The 21,664-nt window shown below is 40.0% G+C and overlaps 1 protein-coding gene across 2 annotated transcripts; it reads right to left on the reverse strand.

Moving 5' to 3' along the window:
• Nucleotides 1–396: 396 nt before the first annotated feature.
• Nucleotides 397–21,242, reverse strand: LOC148418958 (arf-GAP with GTPase, ANK repeat and PH domain-containing protein 1-like). 2 transcript variants are annotated; one of them, XM_088423633.1, is made up of 20 exons: nt 20,849–21,242; nt 19,404–20,564; nt 15,134–15,192; nt 14,963–15,050; nt 13,531–13,616; nt 13,300–13,441; nt 12,058–12,192; nt 11,852–11,973; nt 10,097–10,258; nt 8,327–8,410; nt 7,965–8,069; nt 7,720–7,879; nt 6,053–6,181; nt 5,831–5,968; nt 5,659–5,718; nt 4,658–4,809; nt 4,095–4,185; nt 3,051–3,273; nt 2,249–2,552; nt 397–1,698 (listed from the first exon to the last, which is right to left on the reverse strand). In XM_088423633.1, the coding sequence occupies exons 2-20, from the start codon at nt 20,491–20,493 to the stop codon at nt 1,405–1,407; spliced, it is 3,624 nt and encodes a 1,207-aa protein (XP_088279759.1). In that variant the 5' UTR covers nt 20,494–20,564; nt 20,849–21,242; the 3' UTR covers nt 397–1,404. The 2 variants fall into 2 exon arrangements, with proteins under 2 accessions (XP_088279759.1, XP_088279760.1); XM_088423634.1 differs by having other exon boundaries at nt 19,404–20,578.
• Between the last annotated feature and the right edge of the window lie 422 nt (nt 21,243–21,664).

Consider the following 21,664-nt stretch of genomic DNA (forward strand, 5'->3'; position numbering starts at 1 on the left):
GCAAATTGATTCTCTGTGTATAAGTTTGGTTATGATTTAGTCGAAACAGTGTTGCCTCTGTTTTTCCATCAACTAATTCCTCGTGATGTTTTGTGATTGATGCCCCCCCCCCCCGCTTTTTTTTTTTTTTTATAAACAAGTGACTGTCCTTTCGATCATAAATCAGCTGGTTCAGGTTGTAAAACTGAGGCCAGTGCTGTGACCCAGAAAGATGAAGGCCAAAGCCAAGAAGCAGATAATCTGACAGTGAGATGATGAGTGCGAAGTGATTTCTTCTGGCTCATTACTGCTGAGCTGCAACATGTTCTCCGCAGTTCGGCGGAAATAAATAGGCAGAATCTGAAATGTTCCGCTTTGGATTTTTTGGCTCAATGAAAAGAGCATGGAGTCATCTGCGTGTATTGATAATGGATGCTTTATGAATCATTGCATGAGTAAAAAAATACAAATGAATACTCTTTACAGCACAGACTTGTATACTCAGCAACAGTCATTAGATGAACACAGAATTACATTACAGCGAGTATGAATGAAATGACTTTTCTTATATGCTACTCTTGAAATCTCCATGTGGGCAACATTCCTCTTTTCCTCACACTGATTATCAGCCATTTATAAACATTCATTCAAATCCTCACGCGTTTGTGGAAAAACAACCTATCAACCAATACTTTTAATCTATTTGTCACAGCAGGAGAGTCCGTTTACATCCAATAAAGCGACATGACGCTTTTAAATACATTCAGTTGAAATGAAGGCATTTCCTTCGCTCATATTTACATCACCATAGCGGCCTGTTGCTTATCTGTCACGTTCAAGCAATCGAAAATGCACAAATCATGTACAGTGTTGATGTCGCGCACAGTGATACAAACATTACATAGAAATCTTAGTCTTGAGCTGTCAAGAGTTAATTATCAAAGAAACACCAAAGCAAGAATCTGTAAATCTGTCTTCTCCAGCCGCTTTTGTACACAGGACCACCTGTACAAAAAGTACAATAACAATGCTGCAAATTAAGCACTTTTTTTTATGTTTTACATTTATATAATTCTATCATCATATCTCTAGATTTTCAATTCAAACGAAAGCAACAGAACTGTTTGGCTGCATTGAATGCAACACAATATATACACTCTAGGAAATACCTCTAAAGTGATGGCATTTCAAACACATACAGACCAATTTGTTATTTTATTGCAGTTCTTTACATTTGGCCTTGAGAATTTCTTTCCTTTCTTGATCTTTGTGGCCACTTTTTGTCTCTCTTACGCACACACACAAACACACAGTCTATCTGAGCTTGTGTCACAGCACTAGTGCAACATCTGGCCACATGGAAAATGTGCTCCTCCATCCTGAATATGCAGCCCCACCCCCGAAAAAAAAAATACCCCTCCTGTTTTATGACACAGCTTTTCTTGATGTGCTGTAGCTGAAACCGGTGCCGCCGCCGCCGCCGCCCCCTCTGTGTGAGATCTTGAGAGTCGTGGCAACCGTCAGGTTTGGCGTCATGGCGACGGTGAAGCCGGGGTTGGCCGCCGTCGCAAATTCAGCAGTTGTAGGGACGGAAGGTGAGGCTTCATTGGGACAGCCGTGCTGCAGCAGGATGTCGGCGCACTCCTGGCTCCCTGCCATGCGGGCCAGGGTCAGCGCCGTTTGACCTTGAGCATCCCTGTACCGAACATTGCATCCATACTGACAGAAAGGAGGGAAAAAACAATAGGGTTCACAATTTAATAATGCGAATTGTATGCAGAATTAACTATACACTTGATTTTTTTTCTTCTGCATTTGAGTTTAAAGAAATTGAACCCTTATTTTTTTTAGGCATTTTCAAAAGTATTATCAACTTTGTACTGCTAAAAATGGCTAAACAAGTGGACTATATTTTCTGAGATATTGCTAACCAAACCAGCAATGAAATTGTGAAAAAATAATATGACATTTTCTGCACTGACAATTCGAAAAAGTATGTTTCTAAAAAATAAATATAGACAAAATATCAACTTTGTACTGCTAAAAATGGCTAAACAAGTAGACTATCCCTTTAAAAATAAAAACATATTTTGCTACTTGCTGTTGGCTTAAAATGACCACATGGGCTGATGTAACAACCAATCACAGTGCAGGCTATGCCACATGACCAATACCCAGAACAGGTCAGCCATGATTGAGTCAGACTAAGTCAGAACTTTACATCACTTTCGATTTCATAATTGGCATAAAAAAAGGAAAGTAAACTGACCCAAACGAGGAGCTGTGTCATCACCACATCTGCCTGCTGACAGGCAGCATGAAGGGCAGAGCCGGGCAGCCGCAGCGCCAGGAGGGACCGAGAGGAGAACGCCATGCTGGGGGGCCCGTTGATGTCGTCCTTCGTGCAGTGAGCAAGGAGGAGAAGCAGCTTAGGGAGGTTGTGCTCCATCACAGCCAGCAGAAGACGGCCCGACAGTGTGATGTCGGGACCCTCGTTGGGGGTGGGAGGAGGCAATGGCGCCACAAAGAGTTTCTGCTCGTATTTGGCCCGAATCCACGACTCTCTTTCCTCTCTGGAACAAAATAACATAGACCTTCAGGTACAGCCAGGCGGAAATTTCCTGTCATCTGATTGGTTGATCAGTGCGGCCAAGAAGAACCAGCAAATGATTGCGTAGCGATCCTCACACATCATCGCCCTCTCTCGTGAGAATGATGCATTTTACTTTTTCTATGTTTTGTCACATTGATGCAATAATTAATTGAAAACTAATCAGTTACCGAATATATACTGTACACACACATATATATATATATATATATATATATATATATATATATATATATATATATATATATATATATATATATATATATATATATATATATATATATATATATATATATATATATATATATATAGATAGATATGTTTATATATATATATATAGATAGATAAATAGATAGATAGATAGACAGACAGACAGACAGACAGACAGACACACACACACACACACACACACACACACACACACACACACACAATTTTTTGCACTGTTATTACTCATTACCGGGTAGCATCAGGCGGGGGTTTACGGTGGCCCATCGTGCGCGCCTCCCATATACAGTTAACCATGTGGTTGCCAATGGCACTGAGAACCAGCGTGAGCTCTCGTGGCAGATCATCCAAATCAAGAGAGCGAACGCGTGAAACGTGTGTCCCCAGGTTCCTGTGGATCCCCGAACACTCGATGCATATGAGGGCGCCCAGATTCAAACTGGCCCACGTGGGATCTTAGAAAGAAAAAAACATTTTTTTTGAAGTCACATCAAAGCACAATCTAAAACGATCCAATAGAAAAGATGCATACAACATCCTGCTTTTACTAGGATAAAACGTGATCTTTTTTTTTTTTATAAAGGCTGTTGAAGAGGTATTAACTCATTCGCTACTATTGACAGCTATAAAATCCTTTTATGAAGTGTACTACTAACATGACAGAAAGAATGCAAAATAGCTTGCTAGATGTTTCTATTTCAGGTATTAATTTCTATATTAGCTTCGCTGTTTCTAGCCAGCTAGCCTGTTTCTAGCTCGTATGATGTTTTACTCCATTGCAAATTACAACTATACTAATAATCACATTAAAACTTATAATAAAATCCGAATATTATCCATTTCAACTACCTCAAGTGGACTATAGTAACTGAGAAGGAAAATGTTTATTTTTAGTGAAGAAAAGTCCCCCTCCTCCCACATCATGGTGACCCATTTTTGATTCAGTGGCACAATTAACATGCCATCAAAGTGTTTTTTTCCCCTCAGCTTGTTATCAAGATTTTAACACTGATTTCTGCAATGCACTGTCTCATTCTGAGATTACCCCCTCTCTCCTCCCTCCCGCTGTGATTAGTCGAGTGTGCAGAAATGTGAGAAATTTCTCAATAACTAATGGCTGACTTTGTTCTATTGTTATGTTAAGCATTACTCATCTTCAAATGAGAGCAATGAGAAGATGAAGGATGACTGATACGTGAATAGCTTTGAAATAGTCAGCAGTAAGACATGACACGGTAGACAGACACAAGAAGGGGAAGACCGATTTGTCACTAACTGGGAGCATCGCAGTCGACGCAGTAGTTGTTTCCTTTTGCATTGCGAATGGCTTGCAGAGCCACAGCCTCACTTTGGCTGTTCTTGCGAGCCTGCGAAAAACACAGTGGACACTGTTAGCTGTTCTCTTCTTTATGGAGTGAAATGATTGTAACCAAATTGTCCTCTAAAAAAAAAAAGCTTCTATAAAATGATTGCCTGTATTAAGCGGGTTTGAACCGAGGTAAATTGTCTCCATTTAAAAAAAAAAAACTGCGTCACTGAATGAACTCGAGATATCAGAGGAAATTACATTTTTAAGCACTCATCCGAGGATGTGTCCTTGCTGCAGTGCGGATAACAGCACAAGACAATATTGAGCAGGCCTCAAATCATGACACGCTTGTGATGAAGTGACTTCAGCAGTGGAAAATCAATTATACTGACTTTTACTTTTTGACAAAAGCCATCACGAACGTATTGTAGGGTCATGAATCAAGGATGAGGTGCATTCTTTCTTTGTAAGCAGACAGCAGACGCATTGAAAACAAGGTGCAGGATTTTTATTTTGTGTGTGTGTCTGACCTTGTTTTTACTGCTTTCACACAGCTGCAGGCTGGCCAAGATCTGACTCTCGATGGCCTGCACCCAGGAATCCCTCTCCTCCACACTCTGGGCTTCAAAATGCCACGTCTGGCCAGAACTCGACACAATCAGGAAGTCATTGTTTTCTTCATCTGTCACACAAACACACACAAACGTATAAACTCTAAATCTTGGAAAATGTTTGCCCTTTTTCTATTGCTCTGCATGATTTTTAAAATGCACAAAAACATATTTCCTTATATATCCTCCTGAGACTCAGCCTATTCATTTTTGTCCACCATTGTGTCTATTGTGTCTCAGTAAGACAGCAAAGTTACTTAACTGCATCCCATCCAAACATGATACATTATTGGAAAGGAGAGAATGTCTCAGATGAGTCAAGATATAGACCAAAAACATGTCCTTTTAAAATGGATGCAATTTAATAGTATGGGTCTCAGACAGGGCCGTAGCCGGAAATTTTTTTGTGGGGTGGCCAGAGTGTCACAACAATTCAAGAAGGGGAGGCATGTACAGTCAAGGTTTGGTGATAGAATTAGATTTATTTCATTGTATAAATGATGTGTTTTTGGTCTACGGTTTATCTTTTGACTCATTTAAGCTAGACTACTAAGTCTCATCTGTTTGGGTGCAATACAATTGATTTTACTTTTTTTGCTGAGGCAAAATGAACACAATAGTGGACACAAAACAGTGGGTTGTGTCTAAGGAGGATATATTTTTTAGTTGGCTACAATATGATAAATGGACGACATCATAATTTTAAAAAAAGCAGTCCCCCAAAAAAACCTAACATCTATATTACCAAATACTTTTGTCATTATACAGCATACTGTACAAATTAATTATTAAAAATAAGATAATTAACGTTAACACGTAGTGGAAAATGTAGCCTTACACCAGATGATGTGGTGCCGTTGCTTTTTGTGACACATAAGTACAAAAAGAGGCCGGAAGTGTAGGACATGAACAAACAGTACCTGTTTTGCTAACATTCCTTAAGCTACCAAAGCTTTTGAGTTTCCACATTTTGCGCTTGGCTGGAAAGAATACAAAATAGTAGAAATGATTATTGCGAGAATATACTGCAAAATCCTTATAACTAGTTATTGTATCATTATTTATGATTTTAAATATGGAGAAGCTCATCACCATCTGCTTGTCCAATGGTGGCGTCCCCTTTTTGGTTCATGCTCTTCTTCCTGCGATGCTTCTTCCTGTCCTCCACTGGGGAGGTGGAGCCAACGTCTTTGGTCGACGAGGAGCTGGACACGCCCTCGACTGCGGAGTCTGATGACACGTTTGCAGGCATTGAATCATCTCACACGATGATACATACAGTAGTATCTCAAGAATTCTGTTGCTGTCCCTCACCGACACTTTGAGCATGATTGGAAACGTTGGAGGAACATCGCTGCACGCCTCTGTTACCCCTCAGGAAGAGAGCGCCCCCTAGCCCCTCCATGTCATCCACTTGCAGGATGCTGCTGGCACTGACAGGAACTATGACGACAGTTGAGTCAATGTAGAAGAAGAAAAAAAAAAGTCCGAACTCTTCTTTGTTCCGCTGTACTACATAATCAAGAAGTGCTCTAAAATACATTCACAGCAGTGTCAATATGATTTATTTATTCATATACAGCTGTCCCATCAAGGCTGCCGCTTCTTCCTATTCCATTGTTCCATTCACAAGAGCATAGCATTTATTTATTTATACATATTCTGGCACCATTTGCTTGCCACTTCACTGCTACTGTTTATGTCGTAAATATGCAATATTTGATTTGAAAATATGTGATGTATCTACATTTTATTTTGTGTGGTACTGTTGCTGCAGCTTTTTTCTCTGCAGTAAAAAAAAAAAAAAATCAATGGTTGAATAAATACAGCTCTATTCTATCCATTCCCCGTCTGGTTCAACTGCTTGCTTGTTTGCTATAGTTAATTGCTCAGCCAAGGATTTTTTCATGGCCGTTTGCTTGTTTGTTGGGAGGATTATGCAGGAGGCTATTTGAGTGATTTCCATGAAGGTGGAGTCATAAAGTATTCTGATTTAAACTACAATCGTATGACTAAAATTCTAAGAATTATTCATCATTGTTGATAAGGATGTCAGAATAACAGATTGATTGTGATCAACTAATTGCAGTTATACTGTAGTTAATATATTTTGTAATCTCATTGTTCAGATTTGTCTCATTTTCTGCTTTTTCAATGATGATTAGATCAGCTTTTATGATTTAGGCTTCTTGTACTTGAATTGGTAGGGGTTGGAAAACAATGTCCAATCATAACCTGAAATGGACACTGATTGGCTGTCATTGTTTGACATGACCTGACAGGCTGTTGTTGTGGATGGCAGGGCAAATTTAGGAAGCTGTGAAAATGGCGTAAATAGGTAAAAAACAAAAAAAGAAACAGCATGTTTGATAATGGTCGAGTGATATGCATTCTTTGTAAGATGTTTTCTTTGCACAGAAGCAGCTTAAGTTTAGCCTACCACATAAATGCAAAGCACCCAATAGTGACTTCAGTTAACCCAATAGTGACTTCAATGTCAATAGTACATTAGCGGGCCATAATGAAAGGTCTGGGGCAAACTAAACTCGTGAGCACCTCAGTCTCTGAAGAATACGATAGACTTTTTTTTTTTTTTTTTTTTTTTAACAGTGATTTATAATCATTTTGCATCCGACAAAAGGAAATGAAACCCTTGCTCCAGATGGTAGAAATGAACGGTTGCAGCCAGCACTTGGGACTATTACCAAAAACAGCAAAAAGTACATTTTTACAATTGCATCTGGTGAAGAAAATAAATGACTGAATGATCTTTTGAGCTGCCACATTGAAACAATGTATCTTATTCAAAAAAATCTGGATGAGGGCTTTTCTCAGTAATTTTAAAATGAGATTAAAATGATATCTATTAGACCATACACTTACAGATCTTAACATAAACAATTTTAGTCTCTTGACCGCACTAATTTCAACATTTTATATCTATCAAAGAATACGAGAGAGAGCGATGTATTTTTACTCACCCAGGCTGACACCCTCTGGTCCCTGCACATCTTTGACCCTCCCATTGAGCCCGACCGGAGGTCCGCCGGAAGGAACAGCGCGAGGGGGACGTTTTCCCGGCACCTTCACCGTCACTCGCAGAAGGTCCATTTCTTTCCCAGGGGTATTCAGCATGTAGTCCTGCCATGCCAAAGCACCCTCCGTTACAACCAAGTCGCAGCTAACTCATGTCTCAGCATCAAAATCCCCCAAAACACACACTCACATTGACATTGGAGTGATATGACAGTATGCCATCACTGGAAAGGGTGACGTATTTCTTCTTCCACTCTTTATTGAGCGAGTTTCCACTGCGCTTGAGCAAGAAGCCCTGACAGAGGTCACAGAAAAAAAAGGGAAAATGCACTGATATCTTGTGAGTTCATCTCATACGGTTAGGCAGTGTGAAGGCTGGCGGCAGCCAAAAACTCCCACAGTGTATTATCTAGCTAACCGTATGGGGTGTGCATTAATTCACACAATGACGGGCGTCCTTACATGTGTCATTTGTAGGGAGCCCTGGCGTGATGTCCTCTACTGAAGTTCGTTGGAGGGACTAGAGATTTGTATTCTGCATCTTTGTCTTACCTGCTTGATAGGAATGAAACGCCCGCTTCCCATATCTCCTTTGCAGTCTGCGCTTCGCCTGGCTGAGTCGCTGCCTCTCCGACCCTGAAAGACACACGAGGAGACGAGGAATGTGCTTTGAAGTGTGGTGACGCTCAAGCTATTTCATAGGGGAAGTAAATATGCACGAGCCAATGTGGCGCCCTAGGCCAGTTATTATTCGGCGCCCCTCTTCATCGACGATTTGCATACACTTACAAGAGAAATAGAGGTTTTCATCATCCCCTTTAATAGGATGCCTCACCATTTAACATACAAAACGGAACTTTTTCGTCATGACTTGCTGTGGTGACATCGAATTGGACAAACCAAATCGAACAACTTCACTTCTATTAAGCCTCTTTTTTTCCATCGCTGTGCACTTAGATTAGCGGTGTCCAATCCTGGTCCTTGAGGGCAAGTATTTTCCATTTTTTCCCCCAAACATACTAGCTTTTCGCTCTCATTTCCAGGGTTTTTGACGATTCATTAAATTGTTCAGCTCATCAATACTACAATTACTTTCAAAGTAAAACCAAATTCCCCCCCCAAAAATCATGACTTTCCATAATGCCATTTTGTTCAATGGCTCTTCCAAATTGTTCAATGTTATTCAATCTAATTCAATTATTCCATTCTAACGCACGATTCCAAAGCATTCCATATCCTTCCATAATTTAATTCATCTTTCAGCATTTACACGCAATTTCTCCAGAAATGTCTTTGTTTACTTTGGGCTGTGTTTTTATATAGTGGCGAGTTCTGTAACCGTATCTAATCGTAATTTGTACACTAGCCTTTCTCATGAAGTTTGAAATGCCCTGGCCATTACGAACTTGGTTCTTGTCTTTGCCACCTTGAGCAAACGAGGCACAAGGCTTCTGTGGAGTCTGCACAGGCCTCAAATCTTCATTCGCTGCTCCTTCTGCTCCTGGCTCAGCACAGTATCAGCGCCAGCTGGTTTGAGGCACTGAAACAGTCTGTCTCACAGCTAACTGCGCACAAACCATGCCACCTTCTGCTAGCACGATAAAGCTACGTTAGCAATGGTAATGAAATATACCATCGAACAACTAACGATACGCTTAAGGATGGTTAAAAAAAAAGAATGTTTAGTTAGAGTCTTTGAAAACTGAATACAGAGTGGAATAAGGAATTATGCAGTAAAATACACAAAATTGTCAGCATTATTTTAGATTTATATTTGACAGCGTGAAACTCATGGTGAGGGTTGAGTAATGTTTGGCAGTGAATTTTAGAACCCATCAAGAATATAAAAAATCACATAACTGCATGGAGCTGTGCAACAAATAGCATTTGAAACAGCTGTAATCGTTAATTAAAGCAGTTAAACAAATGTTGTATAATTGTAACTAGTGTTTTTTTTTTCACTTTTGCATAAAATCTAAAAATCAATTGGAAAATGGCAGCACTGGGAGAGAAGAGAGCTACATAACAAACGGGTCATAAGTCATTTACACGGCTGACACATTACAGAAATGACACCCACATTATAGCCATAGCAGCTGACAAATTCGACTTTACTTGCTAAACAGCGCTAATTGAAGGGAGCCCTCAGAGAAACAAAGGGATTACGGCATGCATACTCTGTACAGGCTAATTAAAAAGAACAAGCACCTCTGTGGTGGAGGGTGACTCAGCTAATATATTTCATTATGGATACAACCAGTGTCGTTGTTTTACAGCGTTATTTTTCAAATGGCTTAACATATTTAAATGGGCAATATTTACCGAAAAGCGCGCGGTGCGTCTGCGGGTCGCACAGCGGACTGAGCCGGGAGTGCCGTTGTCCTGTTTCTCTCCTCTTGCCGACCTGCCAATCTCTTTATGGCTAATCACAGGGGTGGAGGGAAGTGATGAGGAGTAATCGCTACTCTGACCCCCATTACTGGCCTGCAAACGAGAGAGAGGGCGAAAAGAGGGAGAGAGAAATGTCTTCAGTGACTAGAGACCGTTAATAGCAGCATGTGTGAGATGATTTTAAATATTTCCCACGATCGTGCTTGTGAAAACTGTAATTAACACAAATAACTTTTTTTTTTTTTTTTTTTTTTTTTACCGAAGATTGGTATGAGGCACATTACATTTCAAGGACCGTTATTATTTCCTGTACTGTTCCTGTTCCCGGATGGGGGTATGCAATTGTGGTTGTATTTGTGGAGTATTGTATTTGTGGAGTATTTCTTTCTGCTGTTTTAGTTTGAATTCACTTTCGCATTAAGTCAGTTTAGTGATACATTGATTGTATGCGGCTTTGTATTACATAGGTTTGTCATTTTGGGTTTATTGTCATGTGTACCTCTTGTGTCATTTTGGTTGGTCTGCTCTAATATAAGCAGTCCGAGTTTGTTAAGAGATAGTCCTTGTTTTGTCTTTGATTTGATGTCTTTTCAATACGGAGAGCAGGAGATGCTGCATTTACCATTGTCTGTAGCTATAACAGACACAGCAGCCTTCGGAGGAGTGCCACCCCCCATGTAATATCATTTCATGACAACTAGACCTACGATTATATTTAAATAATACTGTTGGTCTTTAAGAATGCATTTATGTGCAAGTTGGTGAACTTAACAATCATTTATTACATTTTAATGAAAAACACAAAATCTTAAATCTAAATCTTACGCATTGTCCCTTTAAGTTTTCAGTTGATTTTTGGGCCTCTATCAAAACATTTGAATGAATGACATGATCTTTTTGTCTAAATCTGGGACATTTGTGTGTGAATATTTAACAAAACATGTCCATATCATGTCCAAATCCTCCAATTCAGCCTCAGGTTTGTAGACCGTTTGTAGACCGTCATGAAAGTAGGGTGATTATCTATTGTGTTATTCAAAAAAAGACATTTGGAAATATTTGAATTTAATTTGGGAAAACGATAACCAACCAGTAATTGAGTATGTTTTGAATAGATTGGCGAGCACAACATTAATCCCTCTTGATTTTGCTAAACTGTTTGGTTGGTAATCACTAAACAATACCAAATGAAAAGGAATAATTGGGGAAAAAAACCTGCAGTTGGGAAACAAAAATGCCTTTTTAATACACATTAAGGATTTTTTATTTCATTATCTGATCAATTATTCAAAAGAATAATCATTTATAAAAAAAATCAATACTGACAGCCCTACTTGTAACATTCAATTTTTATAATTTAAAATTAATAAAAAATGTGACAGATTTTCACTTAACTTTTTGGTGATTTACAATCAAAGGTTCAACTTTAACTTTTCAAAGTGTGTTGGCTCAACACAGGATTACATTGTAACCAAATTGTTGTTAAATGTTTTTTAATCACAAAACAACACTGAATATGACAGCAATTGGTAAGTTAACTAAATGGGGGATTTTTTTGTAATATACCCAATCGAAAAATTAAATTATCCTGACTATTTGATGGAATTGATGGAATGTCCCATAGAATAATCGTTCTAGAATTTTTCGAGCGACAGGGCTAAATGTGACATATTCTCAATACTTTACCTGTCCTGGAAAAACGCCAGACACCGGGGTGGAGCCTCCAGAGTGACTGGGAGAGTTTGGAAGAGATTTACAGGAAGCCAGTAATGCGGCTTGTTTCTTGGCAGCCATAATCTTCTGAGCAGCTAGCACAAAAAAAAAGTACATAAAAAATGATCCTTTTTTCCATATTTGTATATACAGTGACTGTTGATGAGGCTGTAAGATACCATCAGTAAAGACCCTGTTGACATTGAGGCCGTAGGTGGCGCAAGTTTCGTAGTACGTGCAACGGCGCACATCTGAGCAGAGCTGCCTCGCCCGGGCGTCGTCAATGACCCTGGGGTTGCTGCTGCTGATCTTATCTGGTGGAGACACAAATCATAAATCAATGATGGAAAATAGGGAAAATAAGTCTACTGCAAATGCCGAGAATATATAAAGTATGATATCTCCTTGCGGGTTTGATTCCGAGGCCACTTTGAGAAATACTTGCAGTGCATTATATGGTCGTTTATATTTTAAATTGCGTCCCTTTCTTCACCTATTAGCAAATGTCTGCACACAGAAGATACAAAGACCCAATTGCATGCATTTTCTCGCCTCCACATGGCACGACTCAGACAGTCAGATCATTTATATTCAGAGCAGATTTGCAAGAGGAGTGAGTGGGTGTGTGTGAGATAGGCAAGCAGTGAAGTAGGTTGAGAATACACTGAGAATCAGGTAAAAGGAGTAAAAGCCGTCCTGTTCCTGAAAAACAGTTTAGTTCCTTACATTAGCTATGATTTATAAATTTAGCCAATTTTAAAAGGTTACAGATATCAATGCTTAAAAATAGAAGTAAACAAATCCTTGACCTAACTTCAGAGCCATATTTAAAAAAGGACAAAAAGTATCAGGTTCAACCTGATTTAAACTTATTTGTTATTTGAAAGATGACATTCTTGTTAAAATCATAATAATAATAAAAAAAGAGTGTTTCGCCTTTGTGTGACAGTGATTTGGATTTAATTATTTGTGTAAATTGGTATATGGTTTGTGGCTCAATTTGGTAGTGCTTGTCCAAGCGTACGTGTCACAGTCATAGGGCATTTCAAAATAAGTCAATACATTTTCAAGACTATTTCTGCAGAGTTGACAAACTGCTATCAGGACAACAACAACGTAAGGGTAACATCATTCTAAAACACTTTATTGCAAGTTTAAACTAATATGTTTGACAAATCACATGTCAGCGAACGATCGGTAAAGTAGCAAATCACCAATTTTGCATAAAATGCTAAATATCTAAAATATCTACCATTCAATCCAGCCAAGCAGATCTATTTAAAGTCTCTTTTAGCATTATGTTGCTCCAGATCTTGACACAAAGACATTCACTTGGATTGGACCTCTCACATGTGTAACTGATGCGCTGCTTCAAACTAATGAGTAAAAAGTGACCTACCAATAGAACAAAACTGTCTCACCCTGTGTGCCCACCACTACAAAAGGTATCTCGGTGACAGGCCGGTGGGCGGCAAGCTGGTGGTAGATCTTGTACACTTCCTGAAAGCTGGACTCGTTTTCCAAACTGAAGACCAAGATAACCGCATCCAGCCAGCTTGCAAACTGAGGGAGAGGCAGATAAGGAATCTTACGATACATAAGAGATGCTACCGAATCATTTATATCCAAGCGTAAATTGTTTCCCAGCTCACCTGGGCCCCTGGGAGTTCAGTCTCTTCTCTGATGATCAATAAATGACTCTGTCCATCAATCAAGACATCCTTAATGTACTGACGACCTAGATAATACAAATAATCATCAAGACTCGCGATACATAATAGGGATGGGACAAGAGCTTGTACATGCGATCTCGCGAGTTTAAAACACCACGAGATTTCTGGTCCCTGTGCAGAACGAGATATATTTTTTATTTGTTATTATTTTTTTGTGAATTTTAATACACAACAGAATGAGCTGCGTGACAGTAAAGCGCGCTGCCAAATCTGCTGAGAAGGCCAGCCAAAACTTCAAAATAATCTTAGTATACCAAATAATGTATGGACATAAACTACTGAAACACTTTTATTTAAAAGTTCTTCCTGGAAGCATCACTAATTCATGGCAATAACAAACGACTTAATCAAGATGATATTTTTTTGTTGGCAGCATTTAGCGCAACAGCTAGCATAAATTAGCCGCAAGCTAGCAGCGCTCGAGTCCTCCCAGGAGCAGTCGGATTACATATCAGAGGCACTTGAATCAAAACTGCATACTTTGATGCTGACAGCCCAATACTGCTGTTGTTGCTTATCAATTTTATGGATCAGAATACCAGGATGGGTCAAATGCTTCTTCTCTGGATCTGATGTCATGTTAATGAAAAAAAAATATGGGAAGAAACCTCTCTAAAATCTCATAGTTCAGATTTAAGTTGAAAAATGTGTTAATCATCAAAAAAATATACATTTTTGCTATTCATTATTAAGGGAAAATGCATTATTTAATCATCTGTGTTTTTAATTGTCTTTCACCATTTTATTCAAATCCCCCCAAAAAATCAATGTAAGCAGCCCCATAGAAGAAATACAGGACGCACGCATTACTTTAAAATCTGTGTGATATTTCGGTTTTCCAGTTGAAGAAATGAATGGTAAAATGTTTGCATATCAGACAGCCTGTTTGTAAACACTACGAAAAAAAACACCAACAACAGCAGCTAACACGAGCTGCATGTTGTAAACTAACTCAACTTCATCTGAAAAATGAGCCTGTAACAAAAGCGCCTCGTCTGTTTATGTTTGAATTTGCTAGCCAGCTTGTTAATTTTCTTGCAGGCTGCTCAATAAAATGAAAACATTGAAAAGTGGGAAAATTATAATTGTCATTGTTTTATAGTAAAAACTTTGCCAAAATGTCCTCTCGTAGACTCAAGTCTTGTGACACATCTCGTCTCGTGGCATTTTGTGTCTCGTCTCAACCCTAATAAAAACATTTATATTCCGTATGGCATGCAGGAATGGAATTGCACTTGGAGTTGTCAAAATTGCCCACGGGTATAAATGAGAGTATTTTTATTATGATGGTTGAGGTCAATGAGTGAATTTCTCATGAAAGATTGTGGAGATGATGAGAGGTGAAACCGACCCTCAGCGTTCTCCAATGACAGGTAACTTCCTGTCAAGTGTCTGTGGACCAGCGCAGACTTCCCGCTGCACAGACCTCCCAACACAGCCTGACACACAAACACACACATGAATAAATGCGCTCAAAATCGGTTTTAATATCAAAGCTCGGAATGAAAGTAGACAATCTTACCAGGTGAAGTTCTTGGACAGTTTGAGTCATGGTCCATTCCTGACTGCTGGTGCATGCAGCTAGAGCCAAAAGAAGAATGTGGTTAATAAATGCAGTTGCGGCAGTTTGGTGCACAACAAAGTGGAGCTGCGTTTGAACAGTTTTTTAGTCCTGCTTCTCTTCACGAGAGAGACATCATGACGACTGAGGATCCCGTGAAAATGTCTCGCTGACAATGTGTTTTATTTGTGTGGAGTCGTTGTCTGACTTGTTGTCCTTGAGCTGTCGTCTATCACAGAGATTTTCAAAGTGTGAGCTGGTAAGCTTCCTCTCTGCGAACATAAAACAGCTGATGCCTGCCCTACTCCATAATTCACACACACTCTAAATGCTATATTCAAGGTGTTTTTGTTATGCAGGTGGTTGCTAAACTATTGTGCCCAGTTAGACATAAAAAGGTCAACCCAAACAGGAAAATTCCAAAACAATTAGACTCTCCTTTATATTTTGAACACATGACCCATTGAAATTTTCTCTAATTTGTGTCCACTGTAATATTTGTTTTTAGTCGATATCTTTTGACATTCAAGTTACCCTTCTAGTCCTTAGTGTGCTTATCGGAAGACATTCAGATCTTTCGAGTGAGTTCTCATGTCTTTTGGTGCAATACAAATAATATTACTGTCTTGCTGGGAGAAATTGGAGAATGCAACAAAACGCATGAATAGGCTGGGTTTCAGGATAATTTATTTTAATAGAGTCAAGTCACTATAAAAGTGCATTTGGTGTCATCAAAATTACTGTCTAGTCTCTTCAAATGTTTTCGAATCATTTTATATATGTTTTCCCCACTGTGTCTAAGTAATAGTCCTCCAGCTTTGCTAACTAATATGAAATAGGTTTTCAAATGATATTAAATCATTTTTGTAACGTGGTTTTACTTTCCACACCTGATTTGATAAAAATGAGTCATTTTCAGAATCATAGTGAACAATTTTGCAAGTTCATGCAATTGCTTAGCCTTTCTGAGCAGTGAAATACAGCTGCTATTTTACAAGCATCTTGCTAAATGAATCATGTTGCGAAGTGAATTTAAACGTTTTGCTTTATCAGTGGTTTCTGACAAATAATTCATGACATCACTGTTATTATTTAGACTCAACATAGTATTTACAGTAAATCTCTTGAATATTGCCCAATGTTAATCAAAGTAGAAACTAAAAGGTGACTCATTTAGCCCCAATCATACTTGTAGGAGCTTCATACTCATGAAAAAAACATTTGCAATGTTCCCTCATTCTTCGCGGTTAAGTGCGACCAGAAAAAAAAAAAAAAAAAAAACTTATGATAAGCGAATTCCGCAAAGTAGGATTTGCCTTCTGATGGACATGCATGTACATTAATTAAAACATTGGCTACCTTTCTTTCCCATGTTCAATTGATCTGCTAACCATAGTACAGTGGTTGAAGCATGTGTCTCTTTGGGCATGAACTCGATTTTGTTTTACAATTCACAACACACAGTGCACAAAGCGTACGTGAGATTTTTTTTTTTTTTTTAAATAAAATGGATTTTGACACATTATATATTGATTCTGAATCGTAGTAAATGCGAATCTTGAGTCCTATGTGAATCTTTTTTTTGGCACACCTCTATAGAGGATCATACACAATCATTTTTTTTTAAAGAAAATAAGTATTTTTGTATAAAAATAAACTCTAGTTTCATTATGTGATTACACATATTTTTGATTACACGTATTTGCTTTTGCCTTTAAGAGGCATAGCCTACACTTTGACTTCCCTCAGAGTTGTGCGCTCTACACTTGCAGACATAACATATCCCACTTTAAATATTCTTTCCTCACAGAATACATGAATGATGAACTAAAACTACAGTCATAAGGGTACTTAAAAAAAAACAAGACAAAGACCAAGCGCTTTAATAATTTCTTGCTATACAATGTTAAAGCACCCTGGGCGCTTTCACTTAAGAGATGAACATTAATGTGTCCATGGAAACCATCGTTAGTCTGCATGACTCAGTCTGTTTGCACACATACACACACACACACACACACACACACACACACACACACACACACACACACACACACACACACACACACGTTTTTTTTTTGTGATGATACAAAACACCCCCACACTGTCGTTTGCCACATCGGGGATACGATCTACCTTAAAACCCGTTTGACGACAGTCCCCCCCCCACTCCGTGCCCTAATCTCCATCTTTGGGCAATCCCCGCACTCCCCTTAATCAGCATCACACCACCAACCAAATAACAATTCTCACAGCTGGCTGTTGCCATGGCAACTCCCTTTTCCAGAAGCCTCCATACAATGAATGGTCTCTCTTGGTTGCGGCGACATGTGAGAGGCATAAAGAGGCTGTGTCCACTTCTGTGTGTGAGTGTCTCACTGTGTATAGAAGCAGAGTAAGGACCAATTTGTTTTATTTACGACACCGTAGGCTAATGATTACAGGTAAAATGTAGAAAACGCTACTGTCCAAGAGTCAACGCGTCGGCAGTGTGAATGCTGATGACCAGGCCGCGCAGAGCACGAAGTAGTAGGTTGTTCTCTGCATGAACACAGCTCTGTGTCTCCCCAACCTTAATTATTCATGTCCCACTTACTCCTGACAAATTATTCAGCGCTCACTTCGATACCACAATCACCATCATAGACAACTTTCGTCATTTTAAGGCTTGATAAAAGGACGCGCCTTACTCCTTAAATTCACTTGACTAGTGTCAATATATCATGCCACGGTTTGTGTTTTTGACAAGACCGAAGCATTTTACTCTTTGTGATAAAATCACATTTGAGGCCCCTGGTGTTATTTAACGGATTATTATTTAACAAGCTCAACATACTGTCAAATTCCAAGAGTTTTCAGAAGTCTGAGTCAATCACAGTAAAATGCAATTAATAATGAAGGCCAATAAAAACAAATAAATAAATAAATAAATAAATAAACCCCCAAGTGCTATTATCAGGAGAGATGTTGACAGCTGTAGACAATCGAATAAATAAGCCCTGTTATTCGAATGGTGTGTTGTCTATGCTATAATGAATGTAAAATGCTGAATTTCCTGTTCAAATGCAATGTTTTTGTGGAAAAAAAATAGACCAAGATAAATCCTTTTCTACTATTAACTGGGACCTACACCATGTACACCTTACCTGAAAAAAATACATATCAGCTGTGTTAGAAGGCTTTTTCTGCCTTTTTTTCCCATCTAGCAGACGCTGGAAGATTTTGCGCAACCACTGATTGGTAATTGAAACCTCATAATTGGTGAAAAAGCACTTTAGTTGTATGCGTATTTGGGTACATTTTATGCCATAAAAACATGCCATTTCAATAGGGGTATGCCGACTTTGTATTGTATATCCCTCATTTGTGTCAAAAATACGCACATTTGCAAGTGTATTATAAATCACCAATGTGGAAGAGCAAGAAAGTGTAGTACCAAATTGACATTGTCAGAATAGCCCTTATATTAATTCATCATCGTTTTTTTTAAATCATGATTCTGTCGATAACTCAAAAACTACCATCAGGAAATACAGGGGAAGTCAACTCCAAACGTTGACGATAACATGTTCTATACACCCCCACTAGTCTCATCGTGGCACTGATTAATACTGTGTTTGTTGAAAAGAAGAGAGCTTTTGCTATCTGATTCATATTCCACAAACTCAATTAAAATCAAAATGCCATGTTTATAGTAGTGACTAACTAGCTGAGTTAGTCGTAATATTAGGTATGGTTGTATTTGAAAATTTTGTTTAACACATTCACTGCCATTGACGGCTATAAACGTCATAGATCCATTTTTACTTGGCAGGCAGTGAATGAGCAATTTTGCGTCGTTGTTGGCATATTTCCAAGAAATAAAATGCACTACTAGCAGTTAAATAAATAATACTACCATGCCTTGATCTGCCATGTCATGGAAGAACATTTAACACTCGCTGATATCAAAGATCCATTTTTGTTGGACTAGCAGTGAATGAGTTTTCTACCGTGCTTCTTCCTTATTTGAATTCTGAGGGGTAAGAGGAGATCAGGATGTATTTTTGCAATCGGTTTTTCATCGGGAATGTGATGATCTCGGTAGCATCATTGTCAGTGACTGTAGAGGTAAGCTACCCAGTGTGAAATAATGGGCCAATTAGAAGGCCAATGTGTATGTTAAAAGTACATGGAGCCCACCATAGATCTCTGTCATGTTCTCTGAGAGATGAATCATTGAAGAACTTACCCTCCTCCTCGCTGGAGCCCCTCTCCACAGTGGGATACAGAACGGATGCAGCGCTGACATTTGGGGGCACAGCTGCACTTTTGGAGAAAATCCCACTAATGAACTTGAGCATCTTGCGGTCACGGGCGGGAGCTCTCTGGATTGTTCCTCCTTGGCCTTCTTTCCCTCTCCTGGCGTCCTCGGAGAGGCAATGTAGGTCGCTGTTATCTAGGGTGCGACTGGTAGCTTTTCTCTGAGGCCGGTTCACATCGCAGGTACCCGGTGTAACCAAGGAAACCTTAAACCTGTCCTCGTGAGAGTTCTCCCTGTTCATGATTCCGGAATAGCCGCCGCTGAGAGGTGCCGCGGGACGAATGAGCGTCCCTCTGCCGTCGCTGTCGGCCCAAGATGCCCTGTAAGGCCCCAGAGTCGTAGCTGCCACTAAAGGGGACTGCTCCCCAACTCGGTTATCCCTCCGCTCCAGGGTCTTGGCAGAGTGATACAAGTTGGTGCTGGCTTCTCTCCAGCATGCCGAGTTGGCCCCCGTGTGAGACCTCATCAGGACTTCGGGGCGCTGGCTGACCTGAGGCGGCACTGAAAACGGGAGGCTGCAACGTGAGCGGTTGTTGAGCTCGGCTCCGTTTTCGCCTTTTAGGTAGAGCCTAGGGGGCTCGCGGTAGAGTTCCGTCTTGGGGCGCGAGGCATCGCTGCGAGGTCCCTCTCTGCGTACGGTGGTCTCGAAGCTGCTGCCGCTGTACACCTTCACCATTTGCCTCAACGGGGGGTGGACCATGGTGGAGTCCTTGCTTTTAGCCACTGGAACAATGTCCTTTTGGTCTCTCCTCTCAGCTTTGCCCCTTTTCTCATTAGGACTGCCATACTTGACATGCACCTGCCCCACTTCTTCTCCCACTTGTGCGCGCTCTTTATTTGACACTTGTGGAGCAACGCATATTTCCTCCTCTTTTGGGGCATGTTTCACCTCCTCCTTTGCTTTCGGGCTCCCTTCCCCCTCTTTCTCGGCTCCATCCTCTGGCAAAGCCTCAACCTTCACCAGAGTGAGGGAGATGAGATAGGTGGTGCGTTTCTGTGGGTTGTCTGCTTGGCTCATTGGGACACAACACCTCAGCACTGTGGCACCTTCTCTCCAATGCAAACCTCAGTCATGGCAGCGAGAGTCAACTGAAAAAGAGAATCTAGAATAATCGTACGGCAATTTTAGACTATATTTACATGGCGAACCCAGTCTAGACTGGTTTTTTTTTTTTTTTGCCTCACTTAATCCCTATCCATGCACACTGCTACTACCGCTGATTCATTCATACATCCTAAACTCCTGTACAAATCTGACAGGTAGACACACAGATGAAAAGATATCAGATTCTAAGGTTCATATACATTTAGCCATCGCTGCACAAGAAAAGATGCAAGTACACATTTGTTTTTTTCTTGAATTGTGTTCTTACCGTCATTTTCTCGCGCATAAATTAGACCCCCGTGCAAAAACGAAGGATTCCTTTGCCGATCAATTGGTATCAAACAGGACATCTGACGATGAATTGCTGATCAATCCAAAATGGAAAAAAAAATGAAAGGGAGCCTGCTAGGGAGCGAAAAAAAGGAAATCATTCACTTGTCACGATGCGTCTTGCAGCTGGAGCCTCCATTTGACAATGTCATGCATAAAAGCAGGTAATCGCTGTTGTGAAAAAATCTCATCTGTTGTGATGGATTCCAAAAAAAAGGAAGAGATTCTTCCTTGTGCACGTATCGCTGCTCTCGGTCACCGCATCCTCTCCTCCGAGTGCCTCATCCAATTAGCAAGTCAATAAAACGTGTCTGTAAGGCAGAGGAAGCCCAGCAGCTCACCACAGCCCCTCCTCCTCTTTTCCTCCCCTCAAAGCCCCCCAGTTACTCTACCGTAATCCTGCAGCACAACTGGACTTGCTGGCTCCGAGGAGAAGCTAACTGGGATGTGGTAGCGGTTCTTGCTCACGTTTGTCAGATTTTTATCGGCATTACAAAGGAGACAGAGGAGAAGGAGGGGGGGTGCAAACCTCTTGCCAGATCTTCTGCCCTGGTGCTCTCTTTCTCTCTCCCTCCCTCTGTCCTTTCCAAAGCAATTTATGGGCAGTGCCTGCTCACTGCCTGGCCGCTCGCATACAAAAGATGCACAGAACAATTAGCATATCTACGCTTGTAGACTACAATTAAAATGAAATGTTAAAATGGCCGATTTAGGAGAGAGAGGAAAGGAATAATAATTTTTTTTAAAAAAAGAC

The sequence above is a fragment of the Hippichthys cyanospilos genome, chromosome 9 (genome assembly GCF_059441005.1).
Source record: "Hippichthys cyanospilos isolate Australia breed blue-spotted pipefish chromosome 9, RoL_Hcya_1.0, whole genome shotgun sequence".
NCBI classification, from domain to species: Eukaryota; Metazoa; Chordata; class Actinopteri; order Syngnathiformes; family Syngnathidae; genus Hippichthys; species Hippichthys cyanospilos.